Source organism: Antennarius striatus, chromosome 8 (genome assembly GCF_040054535.1).
Source record: "Antennarius striatus isolate MH-2024 chromosome 8, ASM4005453v1, whole genome shotgun sequence".
Lineage (NCBI taxonomy): Eukaryota > Metazoa > Chordata > Actinopteri > Lophiiformes > Antennariidae > Antennarius > Antennarius striatus.
In genome coordinates this window covers 23,199,917-23,220,810 of record NC_090783.1, presented here as the reverse complement: position 1 = coordinate 23,220,810, position 20,894 = coordinate 23,199,917, and the positions used below count along the sequence as shown (strand labels likewise).

General features: G+C 39.1%; 3 protein-coding genes across 4 annotated transcripts; all 3 read right to left on the bottom strand.

Moving 5' to 3' along the window:
- Positions 1 to 1,713: 1,713 nt before the first annotated feature.
- On the bottom strand, positions 1,714 to 4,847 carry LOC137600245 (sialic acid synthase-like). The gene is made up of 6 exons (XM_068321762.1): positions 4,584 to 4,847; positions 3,734 to 3,949; positions 3,555 to 3,654; positions 3,072 to 3,226; positions 2,635 to 2,901; positions 1,714 to 2,489 (listed from the first exon to the last, which is right to left on the bottom strand). Exons 1-6 carry the CDS (start codon positions 4,713 to 4,715, stop codon positions 2,280 to 2,282), a joined length of 1,080 nt encoding a protein of 359 aa, XP_068177863.1. The 5' UTR covers positions 4,716 to 4,847; the 3' UTR covers positions 1,714 to 2,279.
- Positions 4,848 to 5,906: 1,059 nt separating this feature from the next.
- Positions 5,907 to 11,134, bottom strand: LOC137599651 (sialic acid synthase-like). The gene is made up of 6 exons (XM_068320618.1): positions 10,085 to 11,134; positions 8,744 to 8,959; positions 8,562 to 8,661; positions 8,118 to 8,272; positions 6,369 to 6,635; positions 5,907 to 6,220 (listed from the first exon to the last, which is right to left on the bottom strand). Exons 1-6 carry the CDS (start codon positions 10,214 to 10,216, stop codon positions 6,011 to 6,013), a joined length of 1,080 nt encoding a protein of 359 aa, XP_068176719.1. The 5' UTR covers positions 10,217 to 11,134; the 3' UTR covers positions 5,907 to 6,010.
- Positions 11,135 to 11,281: 147 nt separating this feature from the next.
- clta (clathrin, light chain A) lies at positions 11,282 to 20,797 on the bottom strand. Of its 2 annotated transcripts, XM_068320619.1 has the most exons (7): positions 20,523 to 20,797; positions 19,910 to 19,938; positions 18,011 to 18,128; positions 17,110 to 17,221; positions 15,960 to 16,013; positions 13,817 to 13,852; positions 11,282 to 12,428 (listed from the first exon to the last, which is right to left on the bottom strand). In XM_068320619.1, exons 1-7 carry the CDS (start codon positions 20,698 to 20,700, stop codon positions 12,257 to 12,259), a joined length of 699 nt encoding a protein of 232 aa, XP_068176720.1. In that variant the 5' UTR covers positions 20,701 to 20,797; the 3' UTR covers positions 11,282 to 12,256. The 2 variants fall into 2 exon arrangements, with proteins under 2 accessions (XP_068176720.1, XP_068176722.1); XM_068320621.1 differs by lacking the exons at positions 13,817 to 13,852; positions 15,960 to 16,013 and having other exon boundaries at positions 20,523 to 20,792.
- Between the last annotated feature and the right edge of the window lie 97 nt (positions 20,798 to 20,894).

Below are 20,894 nucleotides of genomic sequence, written 5' to 3'. Positions count from 1 at the left end.
TTCAAGTTCAAAAAAGCTCTTCTCTAACAAAATATTAAGCAATATACTGTTGAACGTGACGCTGACATGAACTTTTTAAAGAGGCAATTTAGAAATCATCACAAATATGAATTAGTCCACTCATTGTAAGGAGAGTTAGGGTTAGGGTCTACTTGACATCAAACATCCATTTTCCACAGATTATTTTAGTGTTTTACATCAAGGTGAGAAGTACTTCACTCGCTAAAGCTATCTCAGCGGTAAGCAGGCATTGAAAAGCAAGAGAGACAGATTTTCATGTGCTTCTGTGAAGCTGGGATCAGCAGCAGCTTATTGGATAAAGATTGGGCCTGAAATAGATGCTCCGTTACATATGAGTAGGAGAGAGACCCTCGGTGCCTCCAGTGAGATAATGAGTCTGTGATCAGAATGATTTGCTAACCCCACACCCATATTAACAGCCGATCCATTCAACATGTCTGTGTAGGGTAAAATTTAGGCGGAAAAAATACTGTCTTGCAATGTTTAACGATATCAAACGGGCAAATAATTCTGCATTTTCCATTTTATACTGATCTGGACCAGACATGTATGGGTTCTCTATTGGCTCCTATGCCAGCTGGGGATGTAGTTCAATGGAAAAGTACATGGTTCATGGTACTCTGCCCTAGGTTCAATCCCTAGCATCTGCAGCCCTATGAGGGCACAGGCCAGAGTCACCTGTAGGCCAGTCCCAAGCCCGGATAAATGCAGAAGGGTTGCAACAGACCCAGGACCTGCAAGGTCCCGAATCACATCCACTGTGGATCCATTTTTAAAGAGTATATGGATAAGAAGAAAAAAAAGAGTTTTCTCAGAACTTTCAAAAATTGAACTATGTGGTTTTTACTGCATTCAGTTGGTGTATTTGTTTTTATATTCTGTAACTTGATGAAATGAAATGAACTTTAAATTTTAATTTTAAATGAAAATTAAACCCGTGACCCGCTACGGCAGATAAAGCTGTTCGGAATATGAATGCATTAATGTCTCTCTTGGTCATAGCATCAGTACCTGAGCCGAACAGCCAAACCACAGTAGTAGAAGACTAAGACCAAGTTTCAGACGGACAGCATATCATAATCTTGGGTGAAATCGTCTGATCCTCGACTACACAGCCCAGGATTACTATGAGACAAGTGGGCCTTGAAGTGGACAATCACTGGTGCAGATATTAATTCAGAAAACAAATTATCAAAGCGAGTAAATGCCGGTATTCTTTACTTTTTGTGCGTTTAGTGCCCTGAAAGGAAATTATCAAATGGGCTGATTTCTTTTTTTTATTTGGACAACTCCAGTTTGTTGATATTTAGAAGCAACACCGCCCTCTAGTGGTAACATGACACATGACCTCTACAGGTCTGAAAAACATAACTTTTCTAAGGTAGTCCAGAATAGACAAACCAAACTCTGACTCATGATGTGCTTTTGGGCATTTTTCAATGATTAGATGAGACATGTTGAGCTGGTTGCAAACAGCAACACTGCAGAGTTCCATTGCACGCCCGTGTTTTCCCCCACAGTGGACCCTCCACCCTCCCATTGTCACATGTTGAGCTCTGTAGTCTTTCTCATAACTTAATAAAGCTTCTTTTTTTTTAATGTGTGGCAGTAGCGAGAAACTTTACAACATCAGACATTTTTTAAACTGTATTTTTTTTATCTTAAACACATGAAACATGGTGATATCTGAATGCATGCAAAACCTGGTTTGCCTTGGAGGCTCTGTTAACACTTATCAGCCAAATATTAAAGTATCGGAACAAAGAGTCAGTAGGATAAATCAGAGATGGAATTGTCTAATTTTCCTTTTTTTGTTTTATTGGAGGCTTCACTTTTTCAGATCATCTTACAACAGATTTCCAAATCTTGAGTTTTATGCAGCATTTGCAGGACTTTTATTACTGTGTTTCTTTCAAACACACAATACCACAAACTAAAACCAAGGGAGACTTTCTGGCACGAGTTAACAATCTTTACAGCTCATTGGGGAAGGAGAATCCAAAAAGATAAGTATGTTACATTAAGGCTGCTTGTATAAAAATGCTCTGGTAAGGGACGTCTAACAGGTGGCACGTTTGTTTGTCAGAAATCAGTATCAGTAATGTGTTTCCTACTTTCCAGGTAAAAAACACATCATTGATGGCAGTCAGAAATCTCAGAAATATCAAATTAATTACCATGGCACACTGGTCATATAATACGCTCCTTGTAGAATCAATTAACATGAAATGAAGCTTCCTTTTCCCACAATGCCATTCTCAGCACTTGGTCCTCTTGCCGTAGCTCTCAACCATCTCTGGCATGACGCTTTCATCCTCTTCCACGTCCTCTATCATGGTCTTACCAACCAGCTGGAAGATGTCCTCTGCTACCACACCCATGGGTTCAGCCACCTTCACCGTCAACATGTCCAGAGTCAGGACAGTTCCTTTGGGGATCTTAGTGTTGGCTACAACTGACTTACCCAGCTGTTTAAAGAAAAATAAGGTGGAGGTGATGTTAATAACTTAGAACACGATGAAATATTGAAAAAATGTTCTCAAAAGTTCTTTCTAAAGAGGGAAAATATCTTCTTTTAACATGAAAACCAGCTTTCTGCATTTCCTCAATCACCTTATCATGACATGGCTTTTCACACGGTAGCATCTGCTTCAGGCCTGTCCCCAGCGCCCTCTCCACCAGTCGGATGGAACGAACCAGCTCGGCCAGCTCAGACGGCTCCAAAGAGGCAGCATGGTCACTTCCTTTCCACGTTTTGTCTAAGGTAATATGTCGCTCTATGACCTTTGCCCCCAGAGACACAGCTGCAACTGAAATACAGATCCCAGCCTCGTGGCCAGAATATCCGATGGGAATATCTGGGAATTCCTTCTGGTACTCCTGTGGTCGACATGGGGTGAGACAGGTGGTATTATTAAGTGTCTGCTCAAAATATGATCAATATTATATATTTGACAATCATATAATCACCATAATGTCAGAATTTATTCAGAATCTATTGAGTCCATAAAGACCTTTAGAAAAAGATATCTTTTATCCTATTTTCTCACTGTTATCACTCGGAGGTTGACATCTTCAGCCTCCAGAGGATAGGCGCTGGTGCACTGCAGGATCACAAAGTTTTGGTTGTGCTCCTTCACTGTTTTGTAAACCCGACGCATCGTTTCCATGGACTGCATCCCACTGGACACCACCATGGGCCGTCCTGAAACACATAACAGTCTGATAACTCATCAGTATATGCAAACACACAAAAGTATTGACAAAAATTCAATTTAAAAAATCTACTTGTGAATTAATGGAGGGTCAGAGGAAGGTTCCTGGTGGCATTTCTATGTGTTTTTAAATTAAAGTGATATTTGATGCACTACGGTAGGTTGGCATGTGCTTCTTACACTGCAGGTATGTCACCCATTGTGTATATGGTATGTTGTGTACAGTTTCACTGTTATAAAACTGCTTTATCACTTGTTTGTTCAGCACTCCATCATCTAATAACTCAATATCATATTGATCTGAAGGTTCACCCTCACCTTTCTTGGCAGTCTTCTCCAAATAGGGAAAGTTATTGGTGTCCCCTGAGCCCACTTTGAAAAAAGGTACATTGAGTTCGTGAAGAAACTCCACTGCCATCTAAAATACAGTAATTTATAGATTAAATGAAATTCTGATTCAAACGTCACAAAACCTGAATCAAAAGTCTCGTTCTTACCTCATCCATCCCCGACGCCGTGAAGAAGATCCCAACCTCCTCTGCATATTTCTGCAGCTCCCTGTACTGCTCATGGCTGAACTCCAGGTGACGTTTGTGCTCTCCGTAAGTTTTCCCCCATGAATGTTGAGAGGTGTACGGTCTAGCCAGGGCTTTCTTATTAAATTTGTGCTCTAATTCACTCTTTTGGAATTTGGCGCAATCTGCACCACAGTCCTAGTGGATAAAAAAAGACAAAAATTTTAAAAACGCTTTTCATTATTGCAGAGCAGGGGTGCTGACTGTACAAAAGCTTTGCTTCTTAATTTATAGGATAATGCCCACAATTGGCTTGGATAAAAATTACACTGACATTCATTTACCACAAAAAAAAAGCAGCTGTGGATCTAATCAATATTCCAGGTCAGGCAAACCAGAAAGTTCAAATATACAGGGGTCATAAACAATTCACTATTTTAAGTTAGAAAGAGATTATACTGTACTTGAGATGTAGACTAGGATCAGATTATGTCTGTATTGACTCAGCTCGGTGTCAGAAGTTCAAAAGTCACTGAGTTAGATCTATAACAAATATCAAACCAATATTGACACAATTCTAACTGTATTTTTTCAAATGCCATATAAAAGTCATATAAAAGTGAGCCAAACTATAACATGGCTAAACAATAAAAAACAAAAGATTTGAGCCACTGGGTCCAAAGGTAAGGAATTTATATTTTAAATTATTTGCATAAGTTTTAAGTTCATTAAATTTTGTTTTTTGTCTGTGTGTATTTATAGGTGTATTAATATCAATAAGAACATGAAGAACATTGTGTTCTAGTGAACCCAAACGGATCAACTTTGTTACCTTTGCCACTTTGATCATCTTTTTGGCAATCTCGACGTCTCCCTGGTGGTTTTGTCCAATTTCAGCTATGATGAAGCACGGATGGCTTCCTCCGATCATTCTGCCGGGACACAGCTCGAACTTCAGGGGCATCTTGTTCACCAAACGGAACCGAATCGGTACGGATCGGATTTACTAAAGGAATAGAACCGGACGGAGAAGCAGCTCTTTAGCGATGACTGGAAGTAGGCAACCAGACACCGTTATAGTAGAATGGAACTTGCACTTCCGCATGTGTGACGTAATATCCGGATATCCCTTAACATCCTTTAACAATAAAAGCATAAAGGTTAAAATAATTACAATGAAGAAAAGTCTCTCAGTGTCAATTCATTCACCAAGATAGAGCATGAAAACGGTTCTGTTCGAAGTGATCGTGTAATGTAAAGTTCTAGAGTTACGTCTAAATCGAAAGAATGAGATGTAGCCGTAGGAAATGTGTTGATATTTAGAAGTAACACCACCCTCTAGTGGTAAAATGAAACATGACCTCTACAGGTCTGAAAAATATCATTTATCCAAGGTAGTCCAGAATGGAAAAAACAATCTCTGACTCATGATGTGCTTTTGGGCATTTTTCAATGATTAGATGAGACATGTTGAGCTGGTTGCAAACAGCAACACTGCAAAGTCCCACTGGATCCCAGGGTTTTTCCCCACAGTTGGACCCTCCACCCTCCCATTCTGTCACATGGTGAGTAGCCTGTCTCACAAGTTAATAAAGCTTCTTTTATTTGATGTGTGGCATTAGTGGGAAACTTTTACGTCAGACATTTTTCAGACAAGAAAACTCCATGTTTGATCTAAAACACATCCAACACGGTGATATCTGTATGCATGGATGCTCTGTTAACACTTACCAGCCAAATACTAAAGTATCGTAACAAAGAGTAGTAGGATAAATCAGAGATGGAATTGTCACATTTTCCTTGTTTTTTTGTTGTTGTTTTATTGGAAGCTTCACTTTTTCAGACCATCTTACGACAGATTTCCAAATATTAACATGAATGATTCAAAAATGATTGAGGCCTGCTGACCCCACAGCAAAAACAGACACATTCAGTTTTTTGTTGGTTTTTTTGGTTAAAGAAAAGGCCAATGCAAACATGGTTCCTTTTAAACCTACAACAGGCAATGTTTTCGCACACTTTGTCAACTTTTATGCAGCATTTGCAGGACTTTTATTATTGTGTTTCTTTCAAAGACACAGTACCACAAACTAAAACTATCGAAGACTTTCTGGCACGAGTTAACAATCTTTACAGCTCATTGAGGATGGAGAATCCATAACAGTAAGTAAATTACATTAAGGCACACTGGTCATATAATACACTCCTTCTAGAATCAATTAAAGTGAAATGAAGCTTCTTTTTCCCACAATGCCATTCTCAGCACTTGGTCCCCTTGCCGTAGCTCTCAACCATCTCTGGCATGACGCTTTCATCCTCTTCCACGTCCTCTATCATGGTCTTACCAACCAGCTGGAAGATGTCCTCTGCTACCACACCCATGGGTTCAGCCACCTTCACCGTCAACATGTCCAGAGTCAGGACAGTTCCTTTGGGGATCTTAGTGTTGGCTACAACTGACTTACCCAGCTGTTTAAAGAAAAATAAGGTGGAGGTGACTTTAATGATATCTTGCAACACGAAGAAATATTTCAAAAACGTTCTCAAAAGTTCTTTCTAAAGAGGGAAAATATCTTCTTTTAACATGAAAACCAGCTTTCTGCATTTCCTCATTCACCTTATCACGAAACGGCTTTTCACACGGTTGCATCTGCTTCAGGCCTGTCCCCAGCGCCCTCTCCACCAGTCGGATGGAACGAACCAGCTCGGCCAGCTCAGACGGCTCCAAAGAGGCAGCATGGTCACTTCCTTTCCACGTTTTGTCTAAGGTAATATGTCGCTCTATGACCTTTGCCCCCATAGACACAGCTGCAACTGAAATACAGATCCCAGCCTCGTGTCCAGAATATCCGATGGGAATATCTGGGAATTCCTTCTGGTACTCCTGTGGTTGACATGGGGTGAGACAGGTGGGATTATTAAGTGAGTTATTTGTTTGCTCACTAAGAATTAGACGAAAAGATTGATATAATATATTTGACAATCAAATACTCAACGTAACGACAGAATTTCAGTCAATCAACCAACCTTCATTTGTATAGCACTTAATCACCTCAGCAGACATTTCAAAGCGCTTTAACAGACAGAGAAACCCCACAGGACCCTTCAGAGCAAGCATAAGCAACAGGGAAAAACTCCCTCATTGAGGAAGAAACTCCGGACAGGACCCAGACTCTGGATCATCCACTTTGACCGGTTGGGTGGGAAATGGAAATGCAATGGGGATAGGGACAGGGCAAGGAAAAGAGAGAGAGACAGAGAGAGAGAGCAGCAGATAGGCCAGACAGAATTGCAGTCACAGTCGCGCTCTAGTGGGGGCGGGACGTTCAGCCCTTTGGATTTCCTGTCTTCTATACTTTTTCTCCACCTGTCGAGCAGAAGCACATACACAGTGGGAGTATCTTGCAAGCATGTGAAGGGTCAATGTAGTATTAGCAATAAACGCAAAATTCATGCATTCTTCATAGTTCATAATTTCCTATTGCATGTGTTGTATTCATTAATGCCCTTCATGTACTGTAAATAGTTCCTTTACTATTGTGATCAAAAGCATTGAATCTTAATTCTGAGGCTGTTCTGTAAATATTCATTCATACAAATTCATAAAAAATTTGTCCTGTAAACGGTTGTCTTATTTTTGTGATCAAAAACATTGATTTGAGTCTCAATTTTGAGGCTGTTCTGTAAATAGTTTTAAAATAACTTGAAAATGAAAATGAACTTGTGACCAATCCATATCAATTTCAGACGTAAAATGATGTACAGATTTAAGCCCCGCCCATTACCGGTCAAACCACACCCATTCGAGTACAGATACAAATAATTGAGATGATTGAACTGATACAGATGCAGATAGAGATAGTGGTGTACTCGCTCATCTCTAATCAACAGTGTCGAATGCTGCACTCAGGTCTAATAAAACAAAAAAAGATAGAAGAACTTAATCTGACGCATTTAAAAGGTCATTTGTAACTCTTAGCAGTGCGGTCTCCGAACTGTAATTTGTTCTAAAACCTGAAAATCATATAACAAAAGACTCTCTTTATTTATAAATGGTAATAGCTCTTTAAAAATTGTAGTTGGAGTCTTATTTAGCGGACTGGTGGTGGGTTTAGCAGAGGAAATTAGGAAACTTAAGTCGGAGAATTCCATTTGCTAAAAGCACTCCAGGATATTGCTAATTTTAACCGATTCCTCTGCTATGGGATTGACGTTTGGGAAGTATGTGATGGATCTAATCCCTAAGACGTGTAATTTTGTTTCGAAAGAACCAAAGAAAGTCACAGTCCAGATTTAAAGGAATGGTAGGCTCCATACTGTTGTGTTTCCTTGTATCAAAAAGATATCTTATATCCTATTTTCTCACTGTTATCACTCGGAGGTTGACATCTTCAGCCTCCAGAGGATAGGCGCTGATGCACTGCAGGATCACAAAGTTTTGGTTGTGCTCCTTCACTGTTTTGTAAACCCGACGCATCGTTTCCATGGACTGCATCCCACTGGACACCACCATGGGCCGTCCTGAAACACATAACAGTCTGATAACTCATCAGTATAAGACGATGAAAACATGTAAAAGTATTAGCATGTTAGTGGAAAAAATTCAATTAACAAAAAATCTACCTGTGCATTAACGGAGAGTCAGGGGAAGGGTCCTGGCAGTATTTCTATGTGTTTTTCATTTGTTTTTAAATTAAAGTCATATTTCATTTGAACAGATTCACTGTTATAAAACTGCTTTATCACTTGTTTTTCAGCACTATATCATCTGATAACTCAATATCATATTGATCTGAAGGTTCACCCTCACCTTTCTTGGCAGTCTTCTCCAAATAGGGAAAATCACTGGCATCCGCAGAGGCCACTTTGAAAAAAGGTACATTGAGTTCGTGAAGAAACTCCACTGACATCTAAAAAACATTATTAAATTAGAGGTTAAATGAAATTCTGATTCAAACATCATAAAACCTGAATCAAAAGTCTCGTTCTTACCTCATCCATCCCCGACGCCGTGAAGAAGATCCCAACCTCCTCTGCATATTTCTGCAGCTCCCTGTACTGCTCATGGCTGAACTCCAGATGACGTTTGTGCTCTCCGTAAGTTTTCCCCCATGAATGTTGAGAGGTGTACGGTCTAGCCAGGGCTTTCTTATTAAATTTGTGCTGTAATTCACTCTTTTGGAATTTGGCGCAATCTGCACCACAGTCCTAGTGGATAATTTAAAAAAACACACGAGAATTTAAAAAAGGTTTTTCACTAATGCCTACAATTGGCTTGGATAAAAATTACACTGACATTCATTTACCACAAAAAAAAGCAGCTGTGGATCTAATCAATATTCCAGGTCAGGCAAACCGGAAAGTTCAACTATACAGGGGTCATAAACAATTCACTATTTGAGTAATAAAACTTACTTTAACAAGTATCAAACCAACATTGACTCAATTATAATTATATTTTTCCAATGCCACTAGTTCAAATAAAGTGAGTCAAACTATGACGAGTATATTGCTGTAGGTGTTTAAATGAAAAACATTTAAAAAATGCAGTTGAAGTCCATAAAGACAATTTATGATAGAGTTTCAAAAAGAATGTTTCAACCAAGTCTTAGAAAGTCTGTGCAAAAAGAAGGGACTCCCTCCTAAATTTGCACTTCAACTGCATTTTCATACCTCCAGTGGCATTTTTGAATGAATTCTCTTTCTGTGAAGTTTAGTCTCACTGCCATCATTGTCCACGCAACAGTGAAAATTGATATTTTGGTTTTTTTATATCTCCCAATGTAAGACTCTCTCAATGTGAGAATTTATTATTGACGTGAACAAAATGAAATTGGTCAGATAGATATCACCTAAGTTAATGCTGTTTTTTTTGGTAAAACCCACAAACTATTTACAGTATTTTCCTCACTATAAGGCTCACTGGACTATAAGGTGCACCTATTTCAAAACCTTTTTTTTCCACATATAAGACGCACTGTTAGTTTTTGAGAAAATTAGGTGCGCCTTATAGTGCAGAAAATACCTGTAGTTAACAGCTGCTAAGGGGTGTATACAATTTTGGGACACCATATAACCATATGTGTAAAGAAATCTTTCATTTATTCGACTGAACTATTCTATAACATTAAAAAAAAAAACCATTTGAGCCACTTAGTCTAAAGGTAAAGGATTTATAATAGAAATTATTTATATACGCTTTTCTTTCATTAAATCATGTTTACCAATTTAGTTCCATTTTTTTGTCTGTGTATATTTGTAGGTGTATCAATATGACTAAAGAACATGAAGAACACTGTGTTCTAGTGAACCCAAATGGATCAACTTTGTTACCTTTGCCACTTTGATCATCTTTTTGGCAATCTCGATGTCTCCCTGGTGGTTTTGTCCAATTTCAGCTATGATGAAGCACGGATGGCTTCCTCCGATCATTCTGCCGGGACACAGCTCGAACTTCAGGGGCATCTTGTTCACCAAACAGGAACACAACTGGACGGAGAAGCAGCTCTTTCACTATGACGAGTGATTAGTGATGTCAGCTTTCACAAGGCGCTCCGAACCACACCCCACACTCCGTCGGGTTTTTTTGTTTTTTTCTGAACCACTGCTTCGAACCCTGCTTCAAAACATGGGGGGGATCGGGGGGGGGGGATCCACGTGACTGAAGCAGTAAAACAGTAACGCGCTTCATTCACCAGGTGAACCAGTTGAGTGGTTCTATCAGTGGTCGGGGTTTCCCAACACCGGCAGGTCCCAGATATGTTCAGATGGATGAAACAGTGCTGGGCGCTGCCAATCGGATCAATACCCTCTGGATTGATTAGATTTGCGATCAGATTACTGACGAGTTCCTTTCCAATTTCCAGTAGCAAAGGAACAAATCAGGTAAAGATGCCCTTTGTTCCAACTTCCTGGCATTCAGTATCAACACGTCATCAATGATGAGGCATAAACTGAGCCAGAGAATGCTGTGATGACTTTCATCTAACAACACAGACCTTCTTTTATTTCCACAGGCCCAAATCGTCTTGTAACTCACTCACACAAACACACACACATATGTACATATTTATATTGTATATACATGCATGCATAAACATGTGTAAATCTATATCTCCTACTGCTTTCTTGAGCACTGCAAGGACCAATGATCATAAATCAATTTCCTATGATATATGGCTACGATATAGCAAGCATTCACATATTAAATTACATTCGGTTTTATTCAGAGGTAACGTCAAAGCGCTGTCGTCAGGGGGTATGGACCGTTGTGCGGCTACAGTACAGACAACCTGCCAGCAGAGGGCGCCAACGTTAACAATCAGGTAATGGGAACCGAACCAGTTTGACTCAATCGTCCCATTTATCATCTCATAACAGATAAAAACCACAGTTGCGTGCTTTTAAGTGTATTGTGTCTCTCTGCCACCTTCAGGACGCAAATCTGCTGAGCTTTAGGGTTAACTAATTTGTATTTTACACACACACACACACACACATTTCTGAATTAGAAAAACATCAACTACCCAGTTGAAGAATGACAACTTTAATTTTTACTGACACTGAAATCAAACGGACAATGGACATGCATGGTCGATCAACAGCTGGCTAATATCTAATTCTCTTTAAAACCCACAACTGTCTAATTTCAGTGACATAAAAGTTTTAGATACTGTATATATATATTGCCTTCTGTATATGTACATAGGTACACGCACTGAGTACATACACACACTGTTGAGGTTTAAACACACATACACACACACACACACACACACTAACTGGTCATATTTATTGTAATGAGTGGACTTTGTTCAGTTCCTGACTGGAAGGGAAGGGCTTTTCAAAAGGGAAATGCATAGTTTTCAAAATTTAACAAAAATAAAATTGCCACAAGTAAGCTCTACACACACAGTTCAAAGTACACACATTAAATTGAGTTTTTCTTTTTGGTCCTCAAAAAAAAAAAAAAAAAATCTGAAGAAACTTTGAAAGCATGTGTTGGAGGGCTAAAGAAGAAAATAGATAAGAGTACAGCATGATGGGAATGATATTGTTTGGGACAATATGAAACAGGTTGTAGTGTAACTGTAGGCCCAAACAGTCAACCCTTCCCTTTTAGTATCCAAACACCAAACAGAACTGTCACACAATACCACAGACCACGAGACCTGGTCCTCTCTCAGTATATAAAGAACGGACAAGAAATACATGAACTAGACTGAACTGTTATGGAAGTGCGGGGAAAAAAATGAAGTGGCTGAATGCTGAGCTGGTGCTTAAAAGTTTTATCTCAATTTGCCCTTCCTGAAGAGGACAGATGAAAGTAGGACCACTGGCTATGTTCTTCCACTGGGCTGTGAACGGCAAACCAGATAACGACAGAAGGAGTTTAAGTCCTCGTGTCTACAGAACACAGGTGGAGGGACGCTTATGTATTTGGGTTGGTTGATGTGTGGTGACAGTAGACGATAGGGTACGGGGGCTCTGAGCAGCCTAGGCCGCCTAGCGGACCAGCGGGGACTGCTTCAGGGAGATCAGGACGGAGCGCATGCGCGACACGTCTTTGGCTTGCTTGCTCGACTTGGGGTTGAAGTCGCAGAGCCGAGCCACGCGCTCCCACTCCGTCCCGGGGTTGTTCTCGTCCAGATCCGAAATCATGGCCTCCTCAGCTGCCCTGCATGATAACAGGGAAAAGACGGAAAGGATACGGAGTAGAAAACAAGTGAGTAAAAGGGACAGGTTTGATACACCAGTGTACATATACAGCCCTGAGAAAGACCTCTGCTCATCACCAACACACTCAAGTCCTCTCATGTCTTAAGGATTTATTAGATGGCTAACTTTGAGTGAAAAAATTCAGTCTGATGCAAATAGATGAGAAATATACATCAAATCTGTATGACTTGGTGTGACTTTGGCTTAGCAGAGTCCATCTCAAGGCAAAACATACGACCGAAACGTACATTCATGATTCTTAACACCCACAAAAACTAAACAGGCTACAGCAGAGACGTTACTTGTGGCATGCTCCCAACCCTGCTTAAATTCTACAACATAGTGACCGGTATATGTACATATATATATATAAACTCCACAACGTTGAATGAATGTACATACAAAAACATAGATGACAAATCCAAATAACACAAAGTAAAAAAATAAGGTGGAGTGTGTATTTTTGGTTCTGTAAAGAAACTGGGAAAAAGGGGAGCTTGCCAAAAATATTAAAACTTCATCTTGTCCTGTGATTGCTCATTATTGTTTTCTTCATTACAAAGACACAAGTATAAGGATGAGTTCATCTATATACTTGTTCTTCCATTATGTAACAAACATTAATGGCAATTTCATTTTAAAACCCAGAGCTATAATAGCTAGAAGCACCGCTGGGCCTTAAGCCATGCACTGTGCTGCAGCTGAAAAGCAAGTCATTTGGACGTGTTGCGAAGAATGAATTAACTTTGATTTCATATGTGCTTTAATAATGGAACAGATCAATTCACGTCTTCTTAGTGAGGGAGTATGTGTTTGATAGTCACAGAAAAATAAAAAAAATGGGTGTTTACGTTATAGGGATTAACACATAACACTCCAATCCCCCCCAGAAAACACCAGAGAAAGATATTTAGAGATGCAGGCCACAGATTATGCCTCAACAAATATAAGCCCTCGTTCACATTTATCCACAAACCTCACAATTCCACTGCCATGGTACCCTCTGTAGTCAAATCTTTTCTCTATACTGCCCCCCGCCCCCCACCCCCAGCAAGCAAAACCTCAGCAACAAACTACAACACAGTTCACCAAGCAAAATGGGGATGAGAAGCAAATGAACAATTCACAGTCACTACAAAACCACACGGGGGACTGGAGGGAGTACAACATCACAGAGGGGACATTCTACTGGACACCTATACCTAGGCAGTGGATAATGTTGGGATAGTTAACTGGGTATCTGGGCAACATGTATTACCTAACACACAAAGTCTATTCAATCAGAAAATAGTCAATATTTGGAAGGTATTTTTTTGTTTTGTTGTTGTTGTTGTTTTTTTACTTAACTGGTCTAGGCGGTAGCAAGGATGGTTAATGTGTGTGCTTTAAGGTGCATAGGAAAAGAAAACAGGGAGAAACAGTTTCACAAGTCAGAATTTAGAAGAGAGAGAAGACGAAATGAAACACAGCAAAAAATGAACTAAATGCAGATGTTAAAAGCCGGCATGCACAAAGCAACATTTTAAAAATTTATTGAGTATTGCCAAAAGGTTTCTACCATATAGTTACTGTGTAGCCTTTGGTCTCAGAAGTGGAAAAAGATGTTTCTCTGCTAACGCTGGCGAGTCATTCATGTCAGTAGTACAGTAGAGACATCATCATCTGGGGTCTCATTTATAAAACTTATTTTCTATGAAGCTAGGTTAAAACATGAATGCAACAGAATTTTTTTTATAATTTCCTAATCTATGAAATATCAATATGAATTTATGTCACCACCTTTACAAATGATGGTGCCACACACATTCCACTTATCTAGACATTGTACACTTCTTAAATCCCATTTTTAAGTATTTAAAATATGTGTGAAAGTGGAATTCATATCATTACAGTCAATTTATACAAACGGAATCCTTATAAATGAGACCCATTTAGTCCTCCACTTCAGACTCAACAAAAAACTGAACTTCTGCATCTGGGAATAAATCTTCTCTTCATGTCTGGATCAGGCCACATAACATCAAAAAAATAGCTTCTGAAGAATAACTAACAAGAGGTTTAACACCTTTACAGAGTATTATCTTTTTTTTTTTTTTTTGAAAATTTAATCTTAAATAAATTGGAAAAAAAGCTCTCGGTGTTAATTCATTCACCAACATGCAGCAATCACGATATTTAAAAGAATCCTCTAACAGAAAAAGAAATTGAAGTAAAAACAAGAAATAAAACAAACTACAAAAAAAAATCCCAGAATCACCTCTTTATCTGAAGCCAGCTTTAAAAATTCAGTGGGTTCTACCTCATCTACATGTACGATCACTTCGGAGTAATCTAGTAACAAAACCAAAGGCTGCACAGCTCAGGCTACTGAATAGCTAGCTATGCAAATTAGCATGTCATCCTGCAGGACAGCGGTAGCTTTGGCAAATCACTATCTAAAGCATGAATACAGTTCTGTTTGAAGCAATTGTGTCATGTAAAGTTCTAGTGTCACATCAAAATAGAAAGAATGAAGCGTTGCAGCTTAAGACGGATGATAGCTGATCCTGAATATAGAAAAAACATCTCAAGGTAGTCCCTCAGTTTCTGTAGTTTCGGTGAAAGTGTAAAATTTTGATATTGTTTGATCAAATTACACTTTTTCATTGGGTAGACATACTGTTACTGTATTGTAGACATTGACCTTATTTTGAAAATAAGGAAGATCAAGCCTAACTTGATATTTTACACACAATTTGTATAATCACGTGTAGATATTGTATCATTTTAAATATGTGGTAACAGCAAATATTGATAAAATATTTCAATAACTGATATTTTAATCAAATAATTAATACTTTTATAGCTTTGATAAAAAAAGATCCAAGTCTAACGATACACACACATTTGCTTCAAACAAACCCATAAGCATCCTACTCCTGAAGAATACTCTATGCATTTTTTTTAGGGGGAGAACTACAATTATATAGTGTTAGAAAAAAACACACACACTTGTTTAGACTTCATACCATTAATGTAAGCAAAATGTTAATTATTGAAAACTTGTGTAATGTATTGTTAAATACATTTTAGCAGAAATGATTTGAAGCAAAATGGTATGCCAGTGGATAATGGGGAAGAAAGTAACACAGGCATGGTTGGGGAAAAGAAATGTGATATCCATGTGTAAGACAGGAGCCTGGTAGTGTGGCATGCAGTCAGTCTCGTGGCTGAAATATTTAGACAAGCATGACCTTATTAATGACATGCGTGATGTACAAGTTGAACAAAATTGCTTTAGTTTCTTTCTGGAAAAGAAACTACCACAAGATAGATGGAGACTTATGACTTACAAATATGAATAGAGCGAATTGAAAAATAAAAATGGCAACACAAAGTGAAGTTTAAATATGAAATGAATATGATGTCATCGGTTGGATGATGGGAGTTGAAGATGGATAAAACACAAGCAAAAAAGATGAAAGGTGGGATGTTAGTTGGAGCAACATACACATAACCAATGAGCTCAGAGAAGGGCTGCTTGAAGAAGTCTTCATCCAGCACCCTGGACAAACATCCGCCCAAACGACAGAGCAGCAAGAAGGCAGGAGAGAAGAGAGACAGCGATAAAAAGAAGAGGATGGAAACACAACCATTAAAGGTTAGGACACAATTATAAGCTAAGGCATATAATCAAAGGCTCAGGTCTGAAGAAGGATTCCTAAATACGGGGTCAGAGTTTCACAGGCTTCTGCGGTGAGGGGGCACTTTCATTGTGTCCGCCTCTTGAAACCTTTAATTACACAGCCCAACACACTGGAAACAAAGAAAGAGCAATCTTCAAACACTGTCAAATTAAAACTATTCTAACTTGGAATTTTCAGCCGTAATGCAAAACAACCTTTTTTTTATAGTTTTAAACAAATAATAACTCTGGAAAGAATGGCTGAATATCAATAATAAAAATTTTTTTTTAGTTGCAGCCCCATGTCTTGATTACCCTAAACACAGCGTTACCTGGAGGAGTCAGGAGGCATGGCTGCAGAAACTCATTATTGATTAGAGGAGCAGGGCTATCCAACAGCTTTGATTCAATATGGGAATTCTGTCACAAATTTTTAAACATGTGACTGATTGAAGACATAAATGGCTGTGCAACATAACTGCACTACTGTACAAACAACAGCAAACCACACAAGTTTTGGACTTTTGTTGTAAAATAGAGATTTATGACCTACATTAAGATTTATAACACATTAAAGTAATTTTTAGTTCATCATGAGATTCATCATTTGGCATTGTTTTTTGTTGTGAATTCCAAACCATCGGCACCAGTCTGACCATCTACTTTTTCAGCAGTTTAACCTTTAGATGTCAATGGTGATTTAAAATTAGTGCTGCTGATATTGAATTATTGTGTACAGGCTATGGATGACCCATTTCGTTTCAAGCTGAGGAACCTATACATTTATTCCAAAATGCTCTTTTTCAGAACTAATTGTATACTTCAATGAAAGCCTTTACAGTATTGTTGCATATCCTCCATCTTCACCTTGTCTAGACAGAAATCAAAATGTCTTTTTCATTCATCGTCATATCACCGTGCCCCCACTGTCCATCGCTCCTTGTGTCCTGTTTCTAACCCTCTGTGAAGCCAGTACCTGTTATTGGTTTTTGTTTTCTCTAGCTGCTCGTTCTGCCGAGCATGCCACTCTTCCAGCTCCACCTTGGCTTTGTCCTTCCATTCCAACTCCTGCTTGCGAGAGTTATCATCTGAGAGTTATCACATGAGAATAGACGTGAGAAATTGGAAAGAAGAGCAGGGGGGGGATGACATAAAAGACATTAGAACACACAAACTAGTAATGAAAAAGTTATAAATGTTAACAGTTATCATAATAGAGTGGTATTAAATTAAATTAACACTTCAAATGGGGGCGGATGCAGTTCAGTTCACTAGGTCTTGGTCTAGGGACTGAAGGGAGGCTGATTTAAGACCAGCGTGGAACATAAAGTGTGGAATGTGAACTGGTAGTTGGAGAAATGCCAGTTCACCTCCTGAACACTGCCGAGGTGCCCTTGGGCAAGGCACCAACCCCACACACTGGCCGTTAAAATTTGTGTGGATATATAAGGGAGAAAAAAATAATTTCCCAATGGGGATCAATAACAATAACAAAAAATAATGATGAAAAAAAGGAAAAGCTTGATCACACCAAATTTTGGAGACCCCTGTACAGTGGTCCTTCGCTATAACATGATTCACCTTTCGAGGCCTTGCAGTTTCGCGGAATATTTTAGTGCAATTTTTTTTTTTTTAAACAATGCATTGTGTTCTGTATCCTGTGTGTTTAAACAAGAGAATGAGAAAGTGTGAAAACGTTAATGCCTGTCAGAGAAAAGTGTATTAAGGGTGTGGTGAGGGGGTTTACAGCCGTAAAACATCTACAATAATTGCAAAAAATAAAGCTTTAAGAGACCACTGTAGTCAATAGGGTTAGCCCTTTTCAGCCCTTATGCATACAATTTCATACAGCAGCGCTGCCTCTGGTCTATGCTTACCTAGCAACTCCAGCCTCTCTCTCTGCTCCTCTCTCCACTTGCGTAGACTTTCAGGTTCAGCCTGAAGCCTGTCTGCATTGGAGATTGCTGCATAAGCGTCGGATGGACCGTTGCTTTCCTGAGATACAACGGGGAAGAGGATAGTGTTATTTAATAGTGAAGACACAGATTCATTAATCCCAACTTATTCTTTGTTTTTATATCATTCTAGCTCTCAAGAAAAATATTGAAATTTCAAGTACAGTGTAGTTGGACATCTGGAAGCTGTGTGAAATTAATTAAAGAGTATAATGTGAGACATTTAATTATCCACAGGTAACCAAGTAACGTTTGCATGTCATTTGATTGATAAAGTTTTTTGGGGATAATTTAGAGCAGTTTGAGTTCTTTTAAATGTTTGATTTACGAGTTGTCCTCATTCAGGAAATGAATTAAACTCGTGTTGTGAGGTACTACTGTACATGCATGTGATTCAGTGTCAATTTTATCAGACTAGTTTTTCACAGCCAGAAAGAATTCCTGACAGTGCAAAAAAGGAGAAATGTTGCAATGACAGCAACGGAAAAGGAAGTTAAAAGTGAATGTAAGAGCCAGATATTCAAAAACGGAGCAAAAGCAAAAACAGGGAACACTGCTTATACTACAGTATATCTGATTGGCCAAGAATCACTGTCAGTCTCGAGAATTTCAATCAGATAATCATGTTCCACAATTTTGAGGAGAGTATTCCTAAATCCCAGAGTACTGGCCCAGTTTAAACAACACATTTTTAATAAACTATTAAGTTTGACAAATGAAGGACACATATCATAGCAAATAGCAATGTTAATGGAAGTACATACACTGTACATAGGGCATTGATTCAGAAATATTTTTTGTCCCTGCTTTAGAATAATAAAAGTCTCCAGTTTGGCTTATGGATACTGGACATATTTATCATTATTAACAGCCTATTACAGTATCTTAAAGAGTGCAAATGGGAATAGATCAAAATAAGCCCTTTTAGCGAATATCACAACATAGAAAGCATAACTAGTTGCACAAGAGTTAGAGCGCATCACAAAAAATAATAATAGACTATTTTAAAGGACAAAATAAAAACCCAACATAACTTGTCACCAGACACCGAGTTGATAACTTATCTGGGCAGGGCAGGGGTTATAGCTACTGGCATTACAGTGCCAGCTTTCTTCACACCTTACAAATTATATTTGCTTTGCATGAAAGATTAAAGGATTATATGCTCGTTTGCCTAACTAACTTAACTATTAAACACGGAAACATTCCAAACTCTAATACATAAATATCATACAAATTATGTACAGAACTATAAATATAAGTTTAAGTAAGCCAGACATAAGCTACACATATTCCAGAAGTGTGCTTTCATAAAAAAAATCATCTGTTGAGAAGAAGTAGGTGGAGATATTGCGATATTTGTGTACCATATAAACACGAACAGACTCCATAAATCCCTTTATGCACCAACTACAGAGGAACAAGCACAACAGGACAATTCCAAAGTAACAACTAGAACCAATATCCGGCGACACCCTTGAATTTAAAATTTTACCCAGACCTACTTGCATAGATCAAAGATCAAAGCTGGTGCTCTGATCTACTTTCATAGATCAAAGCAGAAGCTTTGATCTATGAGTGTACAAAAGTTAAAATTTGACCTTGACCTACTTGTCTCAAGGTCAAGGTCATCATCTCATTCTCATCCCCTTTGCCGCCGGAGTAATCTGCTTTTTGCCTCATCGTTCTATCTGCAACGGTCGCAAAGATATTTAGCTGGACAAACTAACGGACGAACATACGAACACTGACAGTTACGATACATCACCGCCTTGAAGCGGGATGTAATGATTGGAGAACAGGAAGAATGAAGACCATTACCCCATGAAGGTCTCCGTTGATGGCACCATCTAAAAAGATACAAGCAAAATAGCAATTAGAAATCAAGCAGGGAAAAAAAACCACAGACATTATTCATTAAGTTTAAGAAGAGACCCTAAAAACGGTTAGCTAACAACAATGTCTTCGCCTGCTGAGGACTCAGCAGAAGCGTACGGTATTTCATCACATATCAGCACTTCCTACTAAACCAAAACGAATGAACAGCTTCAAGGAAATTGGTCAATCGTGGTCAGAAGGCCTTAAACTGTACTTCCTCTGGAGATCTGCTGGGTCGGCAGTCGAACTTGAAGCGATGAATGATCCGACCACAGCCAGTGGAGCTCATCGATGCTATCGCACTGCTTCATTCATATTAGCGGTGCTAGTCGAGCTAGCATGTTACTGTTAGCTAAGCCCTACTGGCTGTACTAGCTGAGCTAACGTTAGCAAGCTAGCTAGAAGAGTCAATTTTCTAGGCATTTAAAATAATAAAATGATTGATAAAACATGACACGTCATGGTTTTTAGATTGATAAATTTCACTAGAAATGGAGCTAAAAGCAAGAGCAGGAAAGGTAAAGACCTGTTTGTGCTTGAACAGAGCAGTACCCACCGTTGGAGTCCGTCAGAGACGAGGGGACTTCTCCGCTGTCCAGGATGCTGAAGCCTTCGTCGTTTTCAATCCCTGCGATTTCGCTCTCTTGTTGCGCCAAGAAGGCAGCAGCGGGGTCCTCTTCCGAGCCGACACCGTTTCCAGCGGCGGGGGCGTTTAGCATGTCAAAATCATCCATCTTAGGTGTACTTGAGAGAAGACAAATGCCAAAAACAGACACGCAGGTGTAGCAGTTCACCGAGAACGAAGGCTGAACGGGAAGACGGACGATAAGAAAATCCTGAAGGGGGAGAAACGGAAACACTAGAATGACCAATCACAACTCAGGATTGTTGATCGACGGTAGAGACAACCAATTGCAGGACGACTGCT

Bases quoted from the DNA above. Each gene is read 5' to 3' on its own strand.
- clta (XM_068320619.1), bottom strand. From the start codon at position 20,700: ATGGATGATTTTGACATGCTAAACGCCCCCGCCGCTGGAAACGGTGTC. The intron at 18,129-19,909 runs GTAATGGTCTTC...GTTGTATCTCAG, and splicing joins TCAACGGAGACCTTCATGGG to GAAAGCAACGGTCCATCCGA. The intron at 13,853-15,959 runs GTATGTTGCTCC...TGCACCTTAAAG, and splicing joins TCTGAGCTCATTGGTTATGT to CACACACATTAACCATCCTT.
- LOC137600245 (XM_068321762.1), bottom strand. From the start codon at position 4,715: ATGCCCCTGAAGTTCGAGCTGTGTCCCGGCAGAATGATCGGAGGAAGC. The intron at 3,950-4,583 runs GTAACAAAGTTG...TTTATCCACTAG, and splicing joins AGATGATCAAAGTGGCAAAG to GACTGTGGTGCAGATTGCGC. The intron at 2,902-3,071 runs GTGAGAAAATAG...TGTCGACCACAG, and splicing joins TCAACCTCCGAGTGATAACA to GAGTACCAGAAGGAATTCCC.
- LOC137599651 (XM_068320618.1), bottom strand. From the start codon at position 10,216: ATGCCCCTGAAGTTCGAGCTGTGTCCCGGCAGAATGATCGGAGGAAGC. The intron at 8,960-10,084 runs GTAACAAAGTTG...ATTATCCACTAG, and splicing joins AGATGATCAAAGTGGCAAAG to GACTGTGGTGCAGATTGCGC. The intron at 8,273-8,561 runs GTGAGGGTGAAC...TATGTGTTTCAG, and splicing joins GGAGAAGACTGCCAAGAAAG to GACGGCCCATGGTGGTGTCC.